At 40.7% G+C, this 15,182-nt stretch overlaps 1 protein-coding gene across 1 annotated transcript; it reads left to right on the forward strand.

Annotated features, from left to right (window-relative positions):
* Positions 1–484: 484 nt before the first annotated feature.
* On the forward strand, positions 485–9,393 carry UBE2T (ubiquitin conjugating enzyme E2 T). The gene is made up of 7 exons (XM_012744454.3): positions 485–552; positions 5,320–5,477; positions 6,056–6,125; positions 7,759–7,864; positions 7,967–8,065; positions 8,210–8,293; positions 9,027–9,393. Exons 2-7 carry the CDS (start codon positions 5,369–5,371, stop codon positions 9,150–9,152), a joined length of 594 nt encoding a protein of 197 aa, XP_012599908.1. The 5' UTR covers positions 485–552; positions 5,320–5,368; the 3' UTR covers positions 9,153–9,393.
* Positions 9,394–15,182: the final 5,789 nt, after the last annotated feature.

The raw sequence follows: 15,182 nt of genomic DNA on the forward strand, positions 1-15,182 counted from the left end.
TTATTGAGCTAAATTTGTATCTCTTAAACTCTTATCCATTGGTCTTAGATGTGTCCTCTGAAGTCCTAAAAATTTCCATGTCGATATTGTGCCCCCAAAAGTTAACGACGTGAAAAATATTTCAAATAAATGGAGATAGCGATCTCCTCTTCCCTGCTCAAGATTAACTATTTCCGGTTCCTTTCATTGTTCTTCCTACGAGGTGATGTTCCAGCTCCTTCCCTGTTCTGCCAAACAGAGCTGACCTTGACACCGAACCTGAAACCACAGGGGTCACACGGGGTAGCGCAGCCATGACAGCAGCCGAGCAGCCGGGTACCCGGAGCTGAAAGGCGACGCCCCGCGCGCGCTCCATTTTGAATGCGGCGGGAGTGAAAGCGGGTTTAGAGCTCTGGCCAATAGACAGCTGAGTCCCTCGCCCGGGGGATGGCTGTGGGCCAATCACAATCCTTGCAGGGCAGGAAGCGGAGGCACGCCCATTGTTCGGCTTTGCGCAGGCGCGAGTCCTCAGCGCGTCTCCGCGCCTCTGCGTTGTGAGGTGTTTCCACGCAGGTAAGAAAGCGAAGTTTATCGGGTCCCAGCCTGAGGGCACGTGCCGGGGAGGGGGTCGTCACTGTGGGTCTTGCGGGGAAGGGGTCCTGTTTCCGCCTAACGAGGGCTCTGAAGGGGAATCTCAGGAAAGCCGCTGTCGAGCGGAGGCTCCCACAGGACCTTTGCCTCCACGGGGGGATAGTTGCTACTGTGGGTGGAGAAGGCGAAAGTGTCCCGTACTCGCAGCGGGGTGCACGCAGGCTGCCCTTTTGTCTTCTGCGACATCTGATCCACACCCACGTGTCGTCCGTTAATTATTCAAACTTACTACAGGACTGGATTTAAAAAAGAGAAAAACCTAAGAGACTGCTCTCAAGGGATTGGCCCCAAAGAGGAGAAGCTATCAGAGACGAATTACAACACGATGAATTCCACATCCACGATGCAAGTGGATGTGGAAGCACAGAGGGTGATGTTGGAAAGGCGTGAAGGATTAGGATGCATTCCTGGAGAAGAAAAAGAAATTGTAATTTAACGAGTGCATGTCTGTGCACATGAAATGGGGTCAGTGTGGCTGAAGCATAAGCTTGTGGGGAGTAGTTACTGGTTATGAGGCTGAAAACAGGGATTGGGGTTAGATTGTAAAGAACCTTTATACCCAAAACGTAAGCAGTTTCTGATGTCTTTTGAGCCAGAGAATCTCTAGATTACTTATAATTCCTAAAACAGTGTAAATAGTTGCCACACTGTGTAGTTTAGGGAATAGTGATGGAAAAAAGTCTGTACAGTATGTGTTAGGTACAGATGCAATTTTTTTTTTTAAAATATTTTCAAACTGCTCTTGATTGAATCCGTGATTTTGTAGTCCATACGTAGGGGAAGCTGATCATAATTGATTCCCAGTATCTGCTTACTGAGAAAGTAGTAAAGATCTGGCTGGGCATGGTGGTGAGGTGGCTCACGCCTGTAATCCTAGCACTCTGGGAGGCCAAGGTGGGAGGATTGTTTGAGACCAGCCTGAGCAAGAGTGAGACCCCATCTCTACTAAAATAGAAAAATTAGCTGGGCGTGGTGGCTTGCGCCTGTAGGCCCAGCTACTTGGGAGGCTGAGGCAGGAGGATTGATTGAGCCCAGGAGTTTGAGGTTGCTGTGAGCTAGGCTGACACCATGGCACTCTAGCCTGGGTAACAGAGCAAGACTCTGTCTCAAAAGAAAAAAAAAAACAGAGAAAGAGAACTGTAAACCTAGAATTCTAAGCAAAAATTAAGGAGATAAATGGAATAATTATTCAGCAATAATAGAAACTATTTTTGAAAGATACACTTAAGTAAAAAATGGTAGGCTATATAAATAATAACTACTTAAATGACTTCAAATCTTGCATTTATTTGATCCTTAATATCCTTGCAACATTAAGGATCTGAACAGGTCACATTCCCAAATTATATTTTATGGTAAATTTTTTTTTTTTTTTTGAGACAGAGTCTCTCTTCGTTGTCCAGTCTAGAGTGAGTGCCCTCGTGTCAGCCTAGCTCACAGCAGCCTCAAACTCCTGGGCTCAAGCGATCCTACTGCCTCAGCCTCCCGAGTAGCTGGGACTACAGGCATGCGCCACCATGTCCAGCTAATTTTTTATATATATATCAGTTGGCCAATTAATTTCTTTCTATTTATAGTAGAGATGGGGTCTCGCTCTTGCTCAGGCTGGTTTTGAACTCTTGACCTCGAGCAATCCACCCTCCTCAGCCTCCCAGAGAGCTAGGATTACAGGCATGAGCCACCGTGCCCGGCCTTATGGTATTTTTTGAGAAAAAATAAATGCTATAATAAATTTGGAGATTCAAAAAGATCTCAAGGTAGAGCCCTATTAAATGTCAAAAATCCGTGACACCATAATAATTTGCCTTAATATAATACTATATTATAATAATTATAATACTGTAACTTATTATAATAACTTCATATAATACTGCAATAATAAAACATAATAACTTGTCTGCTCCATTAGGCAGAAAGTTCTTTTATGACAAATTTCTTATTTTACTTCTTTTTGATTAGGTGAACACTTGGCTTAATAAATGTTTTTGAATAAACAGTGAGAGATCAAGTTGGATGTTGTGGGAAAAGGTCACTTTTTATTTATTTATTTATGTATTTTTGAGACAGAGTCTTGCTCTGTTGCCTGGGCTAGAGTGCCATGGTGTCACCTCGCTCCCAGCAACTCCAAACACCTGGGCTCAAGCAGTCCTTTTGCCTCAGCCTCACAAGTAGCTGGGACTACAGGCACGCACCACACTCTGGCTAATTTTTTCTATTTTAGTAGAAACAGGAGTCTTGCTCTTGCTCAGGCTGGTCTTGAACTCCTGACATCAAAGCGATCCTCCCGCCTCGGCCTCCCAGAGTGCTAGGATTACAGGCATAAGCCACCACACAGGGCCAAACTTGCCAAAATTTACTCAAGAATAAATTTTAAAAACTTGAATAATACTATAACATTTAAAGAAATGAGATTTGTTGTTAAAAATTTTCTCAAAATGAAAACACCAGGACTAGGTGGAGTTCTGCCAGGCAGCCTAAGAACAGGTTATCTCCCAGACTAATCTGCAATATGTAAAAAAGAGACAGCACTCCCTAACTCATTTTAGGAGGCTAGCATAACCTTGATACTTATTAAGGACAAAATTAGAAAGAATTATAGGCCAATCTTACTGATAAGCATAGCGTTGAAAACTTTCCCTTTAAGGTTAGAAATCAGACAAGAATACCAGCTGTCAGCTCTTCAGCATTGTTCTAGAAGTTATTGTGAGAATAGAAGGCAGAAAAAGATTAGGAGGGAAGGAATAAACTGATCTTATAGGGATAATATGATTGGCTATGTAAATTACTGCTCCCAGCCCCCCCCAAATAGATTAATTTTTAGCATTATTAAGGTTTTGGTTAAAAATCAATTATATTTACATGTACCAGTAAGAAATAGATAGAAAATAATGTTTTTGAAAGTGTAACTAAAATATAAAGTACTTAGGAATAAATGTAACAAAAATTAGGTAAGGTTTTATAAAGAAAATTATAAAACCTTTGGAAAGCATCAAAAAATACTGAAACATATGTTCATGGATCTTAGGACTCAATATCATACAGATATCAGTTCTCCCCAAATTGATCTATAGAGTCAATGAAATTATAATCTTAATCGCAAAACCCTTCTGTGATTTGGATTGTAATTTCATATGTACATATATAAGTATTTATTTGTGGACTTTTAAGAACTATTTCTAATATTTATATGGGAAAATAAAGGGCCAAGAGTAACCAAGACATTCCTGAAGAAAAAAAACAGATGGATAAGCTATGATAAAACATCATGTTGTACACCTTAAATATATACAATTTTTGTTTTATTGTGTTTTTTTTTATTTTTTTAGAATCAGTTGGGTGAAAAAAATATACATTTTTTTGTTTACCAGTTATGCCTCAATAAAGCTAGAAAAAATTTATTTATTTTTTTTATTTTATTTTTTTTATTATTTTTTATTTAGTGGACGAGGTTCTGGGGCCCCAAGAGCGGGGGCCCTGGAAGTCGCCCGAAAAAATTTCTTTATTTATTTTTATGGTCTGCACCTGGATCTACTAGAAAAAATTTAAATAAATAATGAAAAATTAACTGTGGGATATTGGTTCAAAAATAATTTAGGTGACCAATGGAACAAATGTAAGAGTCCTTAAACAAATCCACACATCTATGGAAATTTAATTTATGGTAATAGCAGGGAAAGGATGAACTTTTTCAATAAGTGGTGCCAGGACAATTGGTTGTTCATAAAGGAAAAAAATTAAAGTAAGACTCTCTACCTAATTCACTATATACAAAAATCCATTACTAATGGCTTAAAGGTTTAAATGTGAAAAGCAAAACTAGAAAATAATTTGAAGAATATAGAGGAAAATTTCTTTAAATTTGGGGATAAGGAAAAATTTAATATACAGAAAGTACAAATGTAAAGGAAAAGATTTAAAAATTGATTACAGTATGAGCGTGTGTTCATCAAGAGACACCATAAATAAAGTAGAAGGACAAGTCACAAACTGGGGGATATTTGTAACACATATGGAAGAATTGGTATCCTTTGGTTCGTAGTTAGAGTACTAGAGTTGAGAAGGGTGTTGAATGGATATGTGTGTGGGTGTTTGTTTTAGATGAGAGAGGCTTTGAGTGCTGATTAATAAAAAGGAAAGATTGGGAATACTAGAGAAAGACAGAATAATTGATGGAGTGTCATCCCTGAAGAATTTGGAGGATGTGGAATCCATAATACATGGAGAGAGCCTCAGACATTTATCATTGGCTTATAAATATCTCAGTATTGACGGTCTCTGTATCAGTCCTACTCTCACAAAGCTCTTGTAGATTTCCTCGCACAGCTAGTGTTTGTCAAGCCCCTTACAGTGGGAGCCATGTTGAGGATACAGTGGTGAGCAAAATCAGACCCAGGCCCTGCCCTCACGAGTTTATACTTTATCAATGGAAACACCCCACATCAATTTTAAACCTGCAACATTTTTGTGTTTTGTAGAGCTTTTTACATTTTTATTATTTACTTTAAAATTGTATTTGCTTGAGTAGATCATGTTCACAAGAAGGAGATGAAAAAAACTCAGATTTCCTTGTCAGATTCCCTCATAGAGATTAATATGAGGAATCTGTTCTTCACTGAATTGAAGCTGTGTACTGAAAACTCCACAGTCACTATGGCTGACTGCTTCATGGTTACTTCTTTTCTCCTCCAGTGCATCTTAGTGTGGAGCAGTGAACTGTGGTTCCTTTTCCTTGGGTATCATGCAGAGAGCTTCACGTCTGAAGAGAGAGCTGCACATGTTAGCCACAGAGCCACCCCCAGGCATCACGTGCTGGCAAGATAAAGACCAAATGGATGATCTGCGAGCTCGTAGGTATCCTGTCATGCCTATCAGAGTCATGGCCGTATCGAAGGTTGTGCTGAACTGCAAACATTGGTATATTCTTCTAAATTAGGTAGCAATTATAAGGTCAAAGTGTCCTCCCGTCTTTCTACCCTTATTTGTTTACATTCATGTTTGACATTTCTTGCTTCTTTGGCTTTTTATCATACGTTTTGCTGATTTATAGGCAAGATTTAAAACAGTGAAGCAGTGCTTAGACCAAAGATCACCATCTCAAATATCTGTGAGGCTAGATAGGAAACATGCATGATTAAAATACTGCAATACAAACAAAGCAAATCTGTATGTTGTATTTGGTCTTGTGGCCAACATTTTGCAATTTCTGTTTTAGATCTTCTATTCGTCCTTTGTTTGACACCATCAACTTTTTGGGTATATCGTCAGCGTGGTGCATTGCATGAGTACTTGTTAAAATCCTGAGAGAGAATTATTGTCCTAGACTTAGTTTCCCTGTTAGAATCATAGACCTCATTAGGTCCATATGGTATAATAATTCAAATCATCTGATTCTCTTTATTCCCCCCCCCTTTTTTTTTCTTTTAAGAAATATTAGGTGGGGCCAACACACCTTATGAAAAAGGTGTTTTCAAGCTGGAAGTTACCATTCCTGAGAGGTTAGTATGAATTAGATCCTCAATCTGCAGAGTAAAATGCAGTTATTAGAAGATAGAGCATTAAATGTAGGGGTTAAAGGACCTGGGGGTTTTTTGTATGTTTGTTTTGGTTTTGGTTTGGTTTTTTTGAGATAGAGTCTTGCTCTGTCACTCAGGCTAGAGTTGCAGTGATGTCACCATAGCTCACTGCAACTTCAAACTCCTGGGCTCAAGCGATCCTCTTGCCTCAGCCTCCCAAGTAGCTGGGATTACAAGTGTGCTCCACTACGCCTGGCTAATTTTTCTATTTTTGGTAGAGACAGGGTCTTGCTCTTGCTCAGGCTGGTCTCAAACTCCTGACCGCAAGCGATCCTCCCCTGCCTGGGCCTCCCAAAACGCTAGGATTACAGGCATGAGCCACTAGGCCCAGCCCAGGACCTGGGTTTTAATTCTAGTCTTGTCATGACTTAATGTGACCTTGGACAAGTTATTTTATCTCTCTGGAGTTCAGTTTTCTTCTCTAGAATAATGGATTAGATCACATCAAAGGCCCCCCATTTTTTAAATTGTGGTAAAATAGATAGAAAATTGACCATTCTAACCATTTGTTTTTATTTTAGCGTATTATGGGGGTACAAGTGTTAAGGTTACGTGTATTGCCCATGTTCCCCCTCCCCCCTTGAGTCAGAGCTTCAAGTGTGTCCATCCCCCAAACGTTGCACATCTTACTGGTTGTATCAGTTTGCTGGCATTAAATACATTTACATGATCATGTAACTATCACTACCATCTATCTCCAAAACTTTTCATCTTCCCAAACAGAAACTTCACGCCCATCAAACAATAACTCCTCATTTTGCCCTGCTCCCACCCCCTGGCAGCCACCATTCTACTTTCTTTCTGAATGTTAAGGCTGCTTTTTTTTTTTTTTTTTTCTATATCCAATGGCAGCAATAAGGCTGCTTTTAATTAAAGCCTCCTTTAAAGCTCTCATCAGCTAAGTTATAGTTGTTGTATTTTAGTACAGAATGGAGAAGGGAAGAAATGAATATCTAACTATTGAAATGTAGACATCTAATCATCAGGTGAGAGCCTGGCCAAAGTTGTTAAAATCTTGAGGGAATAGCTTAATAATTATGTGGTACATCAGTTCTGAAAATAGACTGGAAACTTCCCAAAGCTGTGTCTCACTAAAGAGACATAATAACCAAATGCAACATATAAATCTTAATTGGATTCTATTGTGAAAAAATCTAGCTGTAAAAATAGCAGGGGGAACAATTGAGGAAGTCTGAATAGTAAATGATATTGGGGAATTATTTTTAAAATTTGCCATAAGTATAATAGTATTGCAGTTATATAGAAAAATGTCCTTCTTCTTAAGAGATACATGCTGAAATATTAGAAGGTGACGTGATTTGAATCCAGTTGGTGGGTATATGGGGGTTTTTAATACTATTATTTCAGCTTTTCTGATTTTTTATAATTTTTCATAATAAAAATTTAGGAAGAGAGATTTGCTTCCCAAAGGCAATCTTCCTGATATTTCTATAATACCAACATGATTTTTTTTAATGTATTAGTGACTAGGAAACTTTAAAATGTATTAGGAAGGAATATTATAATGGAAATTCTCTATTCTTTGCATTCATAGGTATCCATTTGAACCTCCTCAGATCCGATTTCTCACTCCAATTTATCATCCAAACATTGATTCTGCTGGAAGGATTTGTCTGGATATTCTCAAATTGCCACCAAAAGTGAGTTGTGGATAAAGGGTTGACTCTGGCATTCTGTTTCCTTCATCTATAAAACTTGAATTAGAGCACCACATATACAAGCACCTGTTTATCTGTGTACAGGGTGCCTGGAGACCGTCCCTCAACATCGCAACTGTGTTGACCTCTATTCAGCTGCTCATGTCGGAACCCAACCCTGATGACCCTCTCATGGCTGACATAGTAAGTATCCCCATTTCCTCAGCAACACAAATCCTGCTTTCTCTATACCTTTTATACTCTATGTGTGAGGATAGCTGCAGCAGTAGCTTATCACTGTAAACCATTTTTTTTCTCCATTAACTGTTTTCTTTGATTTCATCTTAGTCCTCAGAATTTAAATATAATAAGCCACTCTTCCTCAAGAATGCCAGGGAGTGGACAGAGAAGCATGCAAGACAGAAACAGAAGGTATGATATTTGCTACTTATTGTCAGTTCATTAAGTGTATATGTATCTTTCTCTGTATAAGTAATGTTTATTAGAGTTGCCACATTTGTACTGTGCTCTAGAATGACTGATCTTTTTCTCCTATTGCAACCTTCTAAATAATTATTCATTCAGCAAAATAGCCCAGTAGCTCAACCAACATAGATTTTTCCTAGTGTTGTCATTTGCTGGCAACACTAGAGGGCAGGCAGCATCTGGTTAATGGTTTTTAAATATTCTTCAGGGTAGCAGGGAGATGTGGTGAGTCAGATTCTTTTCTTCTAAGTTGTCCTTTTTGACACTGAGAAGGGACTATATTTGCATGGACTTGTCTCAGAAATAGCAAGAAGGAAACTTACATGTCTTATGGGACCATTCATGGACAAAGGGAAAAGGAAAAAACTTCCCAGTTGAAGTTGATAGAATTTCCTCATTTAAAAAAATACAAATTGCAGAAACATGGAGATTAGCACATCCTAGTTTTTACTGAGATATGATATTCCGATTCTGATTAAGTTAAATAGGTATGTTGCTTGTGAAAAGAAATAAAAATTAAAACATAGAAGATGCTTTTGGAGGGGATATCATATGCACAATATAATATATAAATCTTCCAGCAAAGAAGTACCTGGAAATACAGAGCTTCATTTTTTTCTATCTCGACATTTGTGAGAACTTTGTCGTATTTCACCCTAACTCCTCCACCCTATTTTAGGCTGATGAGGAAGACATGCTGGATAATCTACCAGAGGCTGGTGACTCTGAAATACACAACTCAAAGCAAAAAAGAAAAGCCAGGCAGCTAGGAAGCATAGAAAAGAAATTTCATCCTGATGTTTAGGGGGTTTGTCCTGGTCCATCTTAGTTAATATATCCTTTGCCAAGGTGGTCTAATTTTCCTACCTTTCTTGAATGTTTTTATTTGTATTTGATGACATTATAATTTTTGTGTACTATAAAAAACCTTGTATATTTATGTATTCTGCTCTACAGTAATTCTGAGTATAGTCTGTCTTATTTATCTTGTACATATGTATTTGAAACCTTTTAAACTTGAAAAATAAATAATCATTTAATGTTGAGTATGTTTATCCTGAATGTGTTTCTGGGAGTGAACTGGCCAGAGAACTATATAATCAGAATGTTAAAATATTTGGAATTGCTGTCCTTTATTTTTCAACTTACCACCATCACTAGGGACACTGAATGCTTGACATAATTGTAAAATAGCTGTTAGGAACAATTCAATTACCCATGGGATTCTAGGTTTTTAGAGGTCTTCAAATAAATATGAGAAGAAGATAATATGCCTTTTTGTTAATTTTCTATTTTTTTTTACAACTTGTATTTTTTGTGATGTAGATAGCTGATCAGAATTACTGTGGTATAACTTTCATTTGTTCAAACTATTAGTTGAACACCTGCTGTGTGACATGTTGTATGTATTGTACTATATTGTGCTAGTGTTTGAGAGTGTAATGGTGAGAAAATCAGACATGGGATTAATTTAAATAGGGATAGTTACAATCCCTTCCTTTTCCTAGCATCATTTCATGACAAGTACTACTCTGAACAATAAGTGCCAAACTTGAATAACCTCCGTATAATTTTATAATACACTTGACTAGTCCTTATAATTCTGTTTAAATGACAGAGATAATAGATTTGAGCAGAAATCAGCTGAAGTTAGAAGAGATTGTTTGAGGAATGTAGATATTAGACCTGCTCCAGCAGAGAAATGTGGGTGTGATGTCACTGTCCATATCCCAATGCAGCAATGATGATTTTATACCTAGGCTAGGCACCATGCACAGAAAATGCATCTGAATAGGCAATTTCCATTCATCTACCTATGAATTACCTTGTACCAGCACATATATAGCATTAATAGTATTTGGACTCATGCAAAGAAGATAAGAAATGTGAATATATAATCCATTAGTGACGGGTGATAGCATAAGCTGAAAATATAAGTTTCTAACTTCTACAGAATTTTTTTTTTTTTTTAGAGAGAGAGAATCTTACTCTGTTGCCCGGGCTAGAGTGCCGTGGTGTCAGCCTAGCTCACAGCAACCTCAAACTCCTGGGCTCAAGCAATCCTTCTGCCTCAGCCTCCTGAGTAGCTAGGACTACAGGCATGCGCCACCGTGCCCAGCTAATTTTTTCCATATATTTTTAGTCGGCCAATTAATTTCTTTTTTTTTTTTAGTAAAGACAGGGTCTCACTCTTGCTCAGGCTGGTTTTGAATTCCTGACCTTGAGCAATCCTCCTGCCTTGGCCTCCCAGAGTGCTAGGATTACAGGTGTGAGCCACCTCACCTGGCCTTCTATAGAATTTTTGAATCTACTTTTCAAAATCAGTTACTCTTCTCTTTTTAAATCCCAGGCATTAATTTTATTCTAGGCTTATCTCCTATACTCATGCATACAGAAGCCAGATTTGGGATTCCTAGATGCCATTAGTTAGGATGATTTCAGTTGTGAGTGAAATCTAAGACTGGCAATAATAAAGTTTATTGCCTTAATAAATGGAAAGTCCAGGGGTAGAGTGAACATTTATTGATGAATTCAACGGCTCAATAATATCAAGATCTTGTCTTTTTCCATCTGCCATCCATAGCATCAGCTTTCTCTTAGGCTGTTCCCAAGTTTCTTTCCCTCCTAGTGTGACGACAAGCAGCAGGCATGGTTTTATACCTTTTTATCCACATCTAGCAGGACAGAGGGCTCTACTTTCCAAGTAACAAAAGTCCCTGTCATTGAACCACCCTGAAAACAATCACTGTGACCAGGGAAATGCCATGTGCTCATTGGTCTGGGTTAACCCAGACCTGAAGTGAGAGATGAACTTGGGGAATATTTGTAGGAAAAGAATACCTCCTACCGGACAAACCCCCCTACACACCTAATCTCTTTCCAAATCTGGAAAGAGCTACTTCTCTGTCCCTCCATCTCTAACAGTCTAGTTTAAGCTGCCATCATCTCACGTGCAGTATAGCTACAGCCTTCTCTCTTGTTTCCTTGTGCTGGGCATATGGTGACTGTAGGGACTTTTCCCTTGAATCACAAGAAATACCAAAACTGAAAATTATTAAAAGTCATCCATCCCTCTCTGTCTTAAATACAGAGGACTCGGGCTAGAGAACAGAAGTGATGTGCCTGAGGATTAGAAAAGCCCAGGTCCCTACTCCCCAGGGAAAAATGGAAGGGCTAGAAGCATGGTCTTTGGTCAAGAAGACCCGGTTCTAGCCCTGGGAGTGCTGCTTACCAATTGTGTGACGTTGGTGGTCTATACAATCTATTTTTTGGTTTTTGCATCTGTAAAATGAGTATAATGATAGTACTTAACTCATGAAATTTGAATGCAATTATGCATGTAAAGCACCCAGTTCAGGGCCTGGCACAGTGCTGACACTGAGTGCTTAGCAGGGGATGGATACAGTGATCCAACGATAGGTGGCCTTAAGGAGCTGCTCTGCCCACTGCCTATTTGCTAATCTGGTCTGTTCCTGGGATAAGCAAGCTGAGCAAAGTTTCTCAACTCCAAACCCCTAATTAAAGAGAGATGACATCCATGACTGATCATGTAAACATAGCAGATTCCAAGTTCCCCTCCCCTGCTGCCCCAATCCCCCCCTCCACCTCTCCCCAAAAGCAATTTAAATAAGAACAGATTTTACCACCCACCTTGTGGGCAGAGGCTGTAATGAGCTATTTATCCTTCAGCTGCTGCGGGAATTCAACACATACAAATAAAGCTCCTTTTCCAGCCAAGTGTGTATTTTTCCATCAGCGTGTTGCCCCCCTGCCCAGGTTGTCTTGTTTAGGTTGGGGCAGCCTGAGGAAGGGAAGGACAAGGGGCAGGGGGCTGTGGTTTCAGAACCTGCTCCTCAGGATGGCTGGCTGCAAGGCATCTTGCAGTCCTGGACTGCACTGGGCTGCCAGCGAAGCCCGGGAGAGGGCAGGGTGATGGACGCAGAAGTGCTATGTACAGAAACGATGCATTCCACTTTCTTCTTGGCAAGTCACCCCTGCCTCCTGTCACGGCCCCCAGAGAGCATCCAACCCTCCCTCCAACTCTTAGTCTATAACAGGGATGGCAGGTTATCCAGAGTGTGTCTCATCCCACCGTCCCTTCCACCCTGACTTCAGGATTTCTCCCCTTCATGTGCTTGTTTTCCTCACCTTTCCTCTGACCCACATCCCACTAAACTGTGTCCCCTTCCTTCCATTGCCTTCCTCTTTTAATCGGGACCCTGAAACTGTCCTTCAGAAAAGGTCTGCTTTGAGGTTTCCTTTCCTCAAATCTCCCTTGAGAGGCAACTTTCTCTAGGGGTGAGTTCTTAAGTCTCTGGGTTCTTCTGGACCTCAGTTATTTTGAGGCACTAAACTCTTTACATGAAAAGTCTTTTGAAATACTTTTTATAGAGTTTAGGTACTATTATTAGGCCCATTTTACTGATGATGATGAAACTAAGACTCAAGAAATTAAATAAAACCTAAGGATGAATGGCAAATCTGGGATTCAAACCCAGGCCTGACTCTAGAATCTTATTTATCAATTGTATGGATTCTGTTCTAATACTTACATATCTGTCTCCACAGAGTAGCTGTGGGATAATGGACAAGTTCCTCCCCTTCGGTTTCCTCCTCTGTAAAATGAGGGACATGACTTAGATGCTCTCTAAGCTTCCTCCCAAAGCCGACACTTGGCAGTTCTGCAATTCTGAAACTACCTGCCCAATTCAAGGGCCAAGGACAGAGCCTGTGGATCTCAGGTTCAGTGATGAAGTAAATCAGGCTGGTCTCAGTTGCTTTCTCATCTTTGCTTTCCATTCTCCTCACTCTTTCAGAATTCTCTTGCCCTAGCGACCTCCCACCCAGGTCCACCATGCCCAGCTGATGCCATCCTGACAGTCCTTCTGACAGTCTTCCCTGCTTGTCAAAATTCCCATTCAATAACTGTCCCCTTCCACTCCAACAGTTGATAAGAGGTCAGTGTGTTTACTCCTGGGGCATCAGGTATAGGGCGATGCAGAGAGGAAGAAGCCTGTCTTCTCCATGCATGTGACATAGAAGTCAACCCGAGAAGTCCAGATATACTTTCCTGCATGGCTAGATGCAGATGCTCAAATAATGCCATCAGGATTCATTTCTCTCCAAGTGACAAGATAGACTCCAGTAGCTCTACATCCTACCAGTCCAGCAACTCCAGTGAAAGAGTACTTCTTTCCTGTCAGCTCCACCAAAGTCCCCAAATAGGGGCTCATTAAAAGGACTTGAGAAATAAGCCCATCCTTGGGCCAATCACTGTGGCCAGGGACTAGAATAAGCTGGTAAGACCTGGTCACATTCCTTTCTCTGGGAGCCGGCGTGGGGTCAACCCCACCTGAACTGTATACAGTAGATGGCAGTGGGAGTGGTTGCCTGAGGATCTGATTTCAGAACCTCTGGTTTCAGACACCACAAGGTCCAGCCGCGCTGTTCTTTCTGGTCTTGGATTTGCTAAGGTTCTGCCTCCCTTATTGCTCCACACATATCCTCTCAAGAAACATGCACTTATGCACTTGAGTTAGCCCCTGTGTTTATCTTAATCCAGTCTAACAGCAGCTGAGGAAATGGTACCTTCCCTGCAGTTGGGCCAGGATAGAGGCGTTTGAAATGCTCTTTCATCAAGAACAGGACAGATGTTCATGAAGGCACCACCTGCCCTCTCAAAAAGGGGTCAGGCACTGGGCCAGTAAGGACTTGATACCTTTCCAGGGCTGGCATCTCTTCCCCATGATGACAGGTTTTTGTTGAACTCAATTTCTTTCTCTTACCTTGAGAAGGGGTTGCCTGGTTGTCTTAGGGGCATCATCACATTCTGAAGCAAGGCTTGGGAGGAAAGAGTCCCAAGGCAGAGAGTGGGTAAGGAAATTCATCCAAGGAGAGGAAAGCAAGCTGATTCTTTGGGGTATATGCTATCTGGAAACCCCAGTAGTAGGGTTGGGTTTGAGAAGGTGTTCAGGATCTGAGTAATAGAAAGCCCAACCTGCTTACTGCTTCCTTTAGACTATTCTGTGTCTAACCCAGTGCTAAGCACACAAAGGGTACTTCAATATGGGTGAATGAAATTGATTCCAATGCCAAATTTCAACCCTAAGACCCCTCAGCTATGGCCCAGAAATCAGAAGACAGGTTAAGGAAGAGCCTTGATACTTTGATCACCCCTCCTTCAAAGCAGCCCCACCTCTGGCCACTCCTGTGGCTCCACCAAAGCAGCAGAAAGGAGCTGAGGGACACACGTGGTACTTCACTGGTGCTTTATTATACAGAAGAATCCAAATATTTACATCTTGACAATTCTTACACTTCACACAGCTGGAGAGGGCATGGGGCTGAAACCTAGAAGTGATATAGGGTGGTGAGTGAAAGGTGGGAGAGCTCACTAAACCAGAGCAGAGGTAGTTAGAGGAGATGAAGCCAGGAAGGATCAGGGATTCTGGCTCTCCCATCATCCCCACTTACTCAGACCTACTGACTGTCGCCAGCTCTTCCTTCTTCCCCTCCCTTACTCTTTAAACCTTTCATTCTTCCTTGAAAGGGAAACGATTAATAGAAGGAAGTTGGAGGCTAGAGGAGGGGAGAGAAAGGCAAGGAGAAGGCCCAGCTCGAGGTTCTGTTAATCCATAGTCTTCAATTCTCAGCTCTGAATTTTCTGGACTTTCTTCTTGGGGTGTTCAGAGGTGCATATAAAAACAATGGTCCACCCTCAGAAGTTCTCCTCTACAAGTCTGCTGAGAGGAGATTGTGGTTGGCGACAGTTGCCAAGGTGTAGCACACAGAGCTGGGGCAACACATACCAGGTCAGCAGTTCTCAATATTTCCA

Source organism: Microcebus murinus, chromosome 23, assembly GCF_040939455.1.
Source record: "Microcebus murinus isolate Inina chromosome 23, M.murinus_Inina_mat1.0, whole genome shotgun sequence".
Classification (NCBI taxonomy): Eukaryota; Metazoa; Chordata; class Mammalia; order Primates; family Cheirogaleidae; genus Microcebus; species Microcebus murinus.

Coding starts and splice junctions, on each gene's coding strand:
- UBE2T (XM_012744454.3), top strand. CDS start 5,369: ATGCAGAGAGCTTCACGTCTGAAGAGAGAGCTGCACATGTTAGCCACA. Junction 6,126..7,758: donor GAAGTTACCATTCCTGAGAG/GTTAGTATGAAT, acceptor TTGCATTCATAG/GTATCCATTTGAACCTCCTC. Junction 8,294..9,026: donor ATGCAAGACAGAAACAGAAG/GTATGATATTTG, acceptor ACCCTATTTTAG/GCTGATGAGGAAGACATGCT.